Here is a 7,500-nt window from a genome sequence, read left to right on the forward strand (position 1 = left end):
TGGTCCGGGGCGCCCTGGCCCCTTCCCGCGCCCCATCAGGTGCAAGAGGTGACAGGCGGGGCGGCAAGGCGGTGCGCCCCACGGGGCTGGGGTGCCGGGGGCGCGTCTCCCCGCCGCCCCTCACACTAGTTGGGGCGAGCTGAGCTACACACCGCACGTTCACATACGTACACACACACACACACACACACACACACACACACACACACACACACACACACACACACACACACACACACATACACGCACGCATTCAGCGCCTGGACGCACACAGCAGGGGGAAGGAGGAAGCGGGAAGAAGGCGTGATGGAAGAAGGACACGCGGAGAGAAAGACACGAGTCAGCGAGAGAGAAGAAAAGAAACGTTATGAGCGTGGCAACTCTTGACTAGACACGGGCCACGCACGGTGGCCGTCGTAGTGTTGGTGGTGGTGGTGGCCCCTAGTGACGGCGTCCTTGTCCCTGGTGCGGGCGCCGCGACCCTGCTGGCGGGCCGCCCTGCCCTGCGGGAGTGGGCGGTCCCGCGGCACGTCGCAGCGGGTGGTGGTGGTGGTGGCGGCGGCGGCGGCGGGGCTGCAGCAGGGCATGACGGGCAGCGCGGGGCGAGGCTTTACTTCATGTACGTTTTCTGGGACAGCTCGAAGTTCCTGATGGACTTGCGCACGTCATCCAGCAGCGTGGAGGTGCGCACGTCAGGGGTGGCACGGCGCGCCACGTTGCTCCTGATGCCTCGCTCGGCGAAGGCCATGCGGCGGGGCATGTCTGAAAAGGCAGAGCCTCGCATGACTGCAAGGGAAGGTCGGTTTTACTACGGGCACACCACAACACACCACTACATCACCACGCCTTACCACTATACTGCTGCTGCTGCTGCTGCTGCTGCTGCTGCTGCTCATGCTATCAGGGCACCACTCCTGGCATGGCTAGCGGACTATGCTATGACTATAGGTCTTTATGGGGATCGAGCAGTCTGGGTGGGGGTGAAATACATGACAGACACACAAAATCATTACTCTACTGAAGGGAGAGGGGGAGAGGAGGTCGGCGATCTACTTTCCTTTGGTGTTTACATGCCTAGTACTGCTACTTCTCTACTCTATAAGGGAGACATCAAAATAATCAACAACAACTACAGCAGCATCACCACCAACAACAACAACAATAACAACAACAATAGTAACATAACATCATAACACTAACAATAATGAGAAACAACAACAAACACACTAAACATTATGAAAGTTCACCTTAGCTTGACCTTTCTGACGGAGGAGGAGGAGGAGGAAGGGAAGGGAAAGGAGACTGTGACCTTATGACCTTAATCAGTGGCCTAAGCATGAGTGGCGGAAAAGTCGCAAGTTTTTGCTGGAATGAGGTTATTGAAGGAGGCGAAGTAGAAGGGAATTATTTCAAACATTTAACCTTATTTGAACATTGATAAGGACGCGACAGCAACAAAAGGGAGAAAAAAAAAGGTCATTTTCCATACACACACTAGCTGTTAAGGCCACGGGGGTGTACTGAAGAAGGCACAGAAGGAGGAAGAGTAAGAACCATTATATTTACTCTTATCTGTGCAAAGGTATCTACTGACGGAGGCACAGAGGGGTAGGGAGAGTCATCAGTACCCATTACCTTCATGTCTCCCCTCCAGCCAGGCTACGAGTGTCTACTGAAGGCGCAGAAGGGGAAGGAAAGCCATAGTTACCCTCTGCTTAGCTCTCAGATAGCTACTGTAGAAGGCACTGAAGGGAACCAAGTACGACCACAGGAAGTACGACCATGGCTAGTACGACCACCGAAAGTACGACCACAGGAAGTACGGCCATGGCTAGTACGACCACAGGAAGTACGACCATGGCTAGTACGACCACAGGAAGTACGACCGCAGGAAGTACGACCACAGGAAGTACGACCACAGGAAGTACGACCATGGCTAGTACGACCACCGAAAGTACGACCACAGGAAGTACAACCAAGGCTAGTACGACCACAGAAGTACGATCATGGGTATTACGACCACTGGAAGTACAACCATTGCTAGTACGACCGCAGGAAGTACGACCGCAGGAAGTACGACCACAGGAAGTACGACCATGGCTAGTACGACCTGTTAAGTACTTTCATGGTCGTAGTTCCCACACATACAACCCCACACACACACACACACACATACATACTACTACGACTACCACGACCACGAATGCCTACTTCCGGAGCGGTCGTCCATGTATTTGACGAGGTTGCTGTAGTAGTTGTCACCGTAGTCCCAGTTGTAGTCGTAGAATCGGGGTTTGCGCCTGTTCCAGTGGACGAAGAACTTGGGCTTCTTCTTGGGTGCGGGGGGCAGCTCCTCGGGCATGGCCTCCTGAGCGGGGACCTCCTCCTGGGGCGCCTCCTCCCCAGTAGGCTCTGAAGAAGGAGGTGTGTCAGTCAGGCGGGACTTGTGGGGGTGTGAGGACGGTGGGTTGGCTTGGGGTGGGTTGGGTTGGGTTGGGTTGGGTTTGGGTTGGCTTGGCTTGGGTTGGGTTGGGTTGGGTTGGGTTTAAAGTAAGGTAAGATAAGGTAAAATTGGGTTACATTATGTTAGGTTGGGTTGGGTTAGGTTAGGTTAGGTAAGGTTCAAATGGGTTGGGTAAGGGTAGGTAAGTAATGGAGACAGGAAGGGAAAGTGAATCTATGAGAGGAAAGGAGAAGAGTAGAGGAAGTAGGAAAGAACTTAAGGAGGAGGAGGAAGAAGAGGAAAGACATTTGGGTTCTTCAGTGAAAGTGATTTGACAAGATTCTTTAAAAGTGAGGAGGAGGAGGAGGAGGAGGAGGAAGACTAGGAGAAGGAGGAGGAGGAGGAGGAGGAGGAGGGTGTGGCGGATGTAAGGTATACCGTCCTTAAATAACACACACACACACACACACACACACACACACACACACACACACACACACACACACACACACACACACACTTCTATATGACCATTTGTATATCGTCTTTATTTACGAACTAAACTAAAAGGAAACTGAAAACAACACAACTAGAACTAAAACACTGTTAATAACTCAACTAAACATAACTTTAAACTAACTTCACCAAACACAAACCGCTAAAGTAAATAAATCGTTTAAAAAAAAATTGATTGAAAAAAATACTAGTTATCATTATTATTATTATTATTATTATTATTATTATTATTATTATTATTATTATTATTATTATTATTTAGATTATTAGTAGAAGGGTAACTAAAAATAAGTCGGCAATTTATTATATTCATTTTTCTCGTCTTTTCTTCTTTTCTTTCTTCTTTCTTCTTAGTGTTCCGAAGGGGGAGGGAGAGAGGGAGAGGGGGAGAGAGCCGCCAGAGGAAAGGGAGCAAGGGAGAGGCAACTAAAGGGAGAGGGGGAGAGCTGAAGGGAGAGTTTAAAGCAAAGCACGGGAGATTTTAGAGAGAGAGAGAGAGAGAGAGAGAGAGAGAGAGAGGAGGGCATGACACATGTACGGGAGGCTACATACAATGATGGACACACATACGTACATTACACACACACGTACACACATACGTACACGCTTACATGAGTGCACGTCAGTAAACACACATGACTACACAGCTACGCACACTGACTGCTGGCCACACGCAGGCTGCGGTGTGTGTGTGTGTGTGTGTGTGTGTGTGTGTGTGTGTGTGTGTGTGTGTGTGTGTTGGGGCACAGGCGATACACTGGGGGAGGACAGACAGACAGACACACGTGCAGGAATGCTGTGTGTGTTGTATTGTGTTGTGTTGTGTTGCGGCACAGCAGGCAGGGCGGGGCGGGACGGGACGGGATACAGTGAGGAAGGGAGGGAGAGGGAGGATAGGGCGGGGGAGCGGGCACAAGCAACACACAGGCAGGCGGCGGGGCAGGGCGGGGCAGAGGGGGCATCCTACGGGGCACGGGGCCTGTGGTGCCTCCGTGAGCCCCGAGGAGGGGCCGGGGCGGCGCCCTACAAGAGGGACCGGGACGATTGCCACCAGCGGTGCCCACACTTCTACCGAGCAAGCTGCGTGGGCGGCCGGCGCCAGGGCCTCCCGCGCGGGACAGGGCGGCCTGGCGCTAGCCCACCCATGCTGCCCCGCGGGGCGTCCCGGGGATTAGGGCACACGGCCACAGGACGCCCGCGGGGCAGCGGCGCCCGCCTGGAGTGATGGCCCCGCTCCTCTGGCTTGGTCCAGGGGAGCGGCGCGTCCACTGCAGGGGGCGCGGCAGTGCGGCGTGGGCGTGGCGTGGCGTGGCGTGGCGGGCGGCGCGGGCGGCGGACCTTCGTGCCAGGTGGTGGTGACGGTGTCGCCCCAGGTCCTGGAGGGCCGCTTGACGGGCGGCGGGGGCTGGAGCTCCTCGCTAGGGGGAGCGTCTACCTCGCTAGGGTGAGCCCGCACCTCGGCCTCAGGGGGGCCGGGCTCGCTATGGGAGGGGTCATCCGGGGGTGCGTCACCTTGAGCGTCACCCTCGGGGGGCGCCTCCTCCTGGGGCTCGGGCTCCGCCACGGGCTCAGGCTCGGGCACGGGCTCAGGCTCAGGCTCGGGGGGCGGCGCCTCCTTCTTCTCCTCCTTCTCCTTTTTGCTCTTCTTCTTCTTCTTCTTGTCTTTGTTAGGGAGAGGGAGAGGGTGAGGGGGCGCCGCGGGGCAGGGGGGTTAATCAGTGACCGGGGCACCAGTGACCGCCGCGGGACATGCTGCACACACAGCGGGGAGGGTGGGGTTACACCACTGCATCAACCCCAGAGGGGGTGGGGGATGGATGAGAAGACCAAAAGGGACCCAACGCCCTCACCTCCCCTCCCTTCCCTCCCTCCCTACATGGCCTTGCAACCCCTCCCGCTCCCCGTGCCAAGGAGATCATTCCTCGCTCCTGACTCAAAGGTAACTCATCTCCCACTACCCTCCCTTCCCCTCTACTCCCCTCCCGTCCCATCCCTTCCCCTCCCTTTCCCTTTCCCTCCCGTCCCCTCCTCTCCTTCCCCTACCACTCCCCTCTCCCAACATTCCATCATGACTTTTCAGCCCTTCATTCCTTCCTCCCCATCTGTCATCTCCCCCACCTCATCTCCTTCACCTCTTCCCCTCCCCTCTTCTTCTCCCCTCCCTCTTCCCCTTTCCCTCTTTCTCCCTCCTTGTCTTCTTCCTCTGCCAGGAACTCTTGTTAAAAATAGGTTACATCTGTACCGTGCCAGCTCCTCCTCCTCCTCCTCCTCCTCCTCCTCCTCCTCCTCCTCCTCCTCCTCTGTCAACACATCTACCACCATCACCATCACATTTACTCCTCCTCCTCCTCCTCCTCCTCCTCCTCCTGCTCCTCCTCCTCCTCCTCCTCCTCTTTCCCTATGTCCTTCCCCTCCTTTCCTCTTGACTCTCCCCTCTCACTCCCCACTCTCCCATATAATTCTCTCTCTCTCTCTCTCTCTCTCTCTCTCTCTCTCTCTCTCTCTCTCTCTCTCTCTCTCTCTCTCTCTCTCTCCACGTGGTCATCTGGAGGTAAATTTAGACAATGGAGGGACTTTTTTCTCTTTTCTCTCCACTCCTCCATTTTTTCCTCCTTACCTCTCTCTCTCTCTCTCTCTCTCTCTCTCTCTCTCTCTCTCTCTCTCTCTCTCTCTCTCTCTCTCTCTCTCTCTCTTGTTTATTCTAATTATTATAGTTTTATCTTTTGTTTCTTTTCTTTATTGTTATTTTTGTATTATTATTATTATTATTATTATTATTATTATTATTATTATTATTATTATTATTATTATTTCTTTTACTTTATCTACTCTCTGTGTTTAGTGTCTGTCTGTCTGTCTGTCTCTCTGCTATTATAGTTATATTCATCTCTCTCTCTCTCTCTCTCTCTCTCTCTCTCTCTCTCTCTCTCTCTCTCTCTCTCTCTCTCTCTCTCTCTCTCTCTCTCTCTCTTTCGTCAGCATCAACCACTGACGGAGGAGGAGGAGGAGGAGGAGGAGGAGTGCCAAGCTTACAAACAAAATGGACGCCTCCTCTGTTTCCCTCCAAGTATCTTTATATGGAGGCGAGCACTCTCTCTCTCTCTCTCTCTCTCTCTCTCTCTCTCTCTCTCTCTCTCTCTCTCTCTCTCTCTCTCTCTCTCTCTCTCGGTTATTTTTTTCTCTCATTTCTGTTTTTTCTTCTTCGTCTTTCCTCTTTCGTGTTTATTCTCGCCTTTTTCTCTCAGTTTTCTTATTTTATTTCATTTTTTTTTTTAGTTTCCCGTCAAAAATTTCCATAATACCTCCTAAGAACTCCATTTTCTTTTCTGACAATGCTTGGAATCGTTTGAATTTCTCTAAAACCTTATTGCATCACTTATATTACCCCTTTTTTTTACCTTAATTTCCCTAAAAACTTGCCATAATACCGATAACCTACTCTTTTTCTCTCACCCTCTCCCTAAACACCATTAAATTTCCCTAAAAACTTATCATATTACCCCAAAACTATTATTTTTCCCTTAAAATGTCCCTAAAACCTCTTAATTTTCCTTAAAACCAACTAAATGACCTTAATTTTCCCTTAAAAGATACTAAACCATCCTTAAACAACTATTTTTCTCCTTAAATATCTCTAAAACCTCTTAATTTTTTTTAGAACTAATCAAATACTACTAAAACCTTCTAACCTTATCAATCCCTTAAAATCACCTTAAAACCTATCACCTTACCTTAAACTCCCCTTAACTCTCTATATATACCCTAAACCCATTAACTTCCCTTTTAGAATCGCCATACACTATCAAATCCCTTGTTTGTAACCCTAAAGAGCATTGGATCCCTTAAAAGATGCAGTGGTGAGGGTTTTAAGGGTTTAAGGGTTCAGGGTAGCTGGTCTTTGCACGGGTCACTGGTTTCCCATTAAAAAAGAATAGAGGAAACAAAATGGGTTGAAATATAACTCAAATAAATGAACATAAAGAATTAATGATAAAAATATGCAAAAGGGAAATTATGTTCCATTTTTTGAGAGATGTTAAGCTTTAAATCAACTGCAACCTTGATAAATGAAAGAGTTAATATTATAAGCTTAGTAGTAGTAGTAGTAGTAGTAGTAGTAGTAGTGGTGGTGGTGGTGGTGGTTTATGAAGTATTTGTATCATTTATAAGTGGGTTGGCCTTTTTTTCTTTTTCTTTTTCTTTTCTTTTTTAGTGTTGGTGGAGGTTCAGTGTTATGAAGTTTAAGTAATAGTTGTAGTAGTAGTAGTGCTTTATAAGTTGTTTCATTTATAAGTGTATTGGTGTTATTTCTTTTGTTCTGTATCCCTCTTTATCATTTTTTTTCTTTTCTATTTCTTTTTCTCTCTCTTGGTGGGCGTAAGTGAAAAGGATTGAATATTGTGAGCTGAACATTAATATATGCGGTTCATTTACGAGTCACATTGTATACTTTGGATGTGTAGTGTGTGTAATGTCTCATACAGTGATGGTGTGTAAGGCAGTGGTGGTATCTGAACACACTAAACACACTAATAGATACA

At 49.7% G+C, this 7,500-nt stretch overlaps 1 protein-coding gene across 2 annotated transcripts in view; it reads right to left on the reverse strand.

Moving 5' to 3' along the window:
* LOC123501103 (flightin-like) overlaps positions 1–7,500 on the reverse strand; it is an 8,793-nt gene that overhangs the window by 232 nt on the left and 1,061 nt on the right. Inside the window, exons 2-4 of one of the 2 annotated variants that reach the window (XM_045249688.1) lie at positions 4,472–4,621; positions 2,212–2,412; positions 1–762 (exon numbers count right to left, since the gene is read on the reverse strand). The exon at positions 1–762 is cut by the window's left edge and continues 232 nt beyond it. In XM_045249688.1, coding sequence (XP_045105623.1) covers positions 611–762; positions 2,212–2,412; positions 4,472–4,621 — 503 coding nt within the window. In that variant the 3' untranslated portion in view covers positions 1–610. Of the gene's footprint in view, positions 787–2,211; positions 2,413–4,471; positions 4,622–7,500 lie in introns of both variants that reach the window. The other variant, XM_045249687.1, reaches the window with a different exon arrangement.

Source organism: Portunus trituberculatus, chromosome 8, assembly GCF_017591435.1.
Source record: "Portunus trituberculatus isolate SZX2019 chromosome 8, ASM1759143v1, whole genome shotgun sequence".
In the NCBI taxonomy this organism is placed as follows: domain Eukaryota; kingdom Metazoa; phylum Arthropoda; class Malacostraca; order Decapoda; family Portunidae; genus Portunus; species Portunus trituberculatus.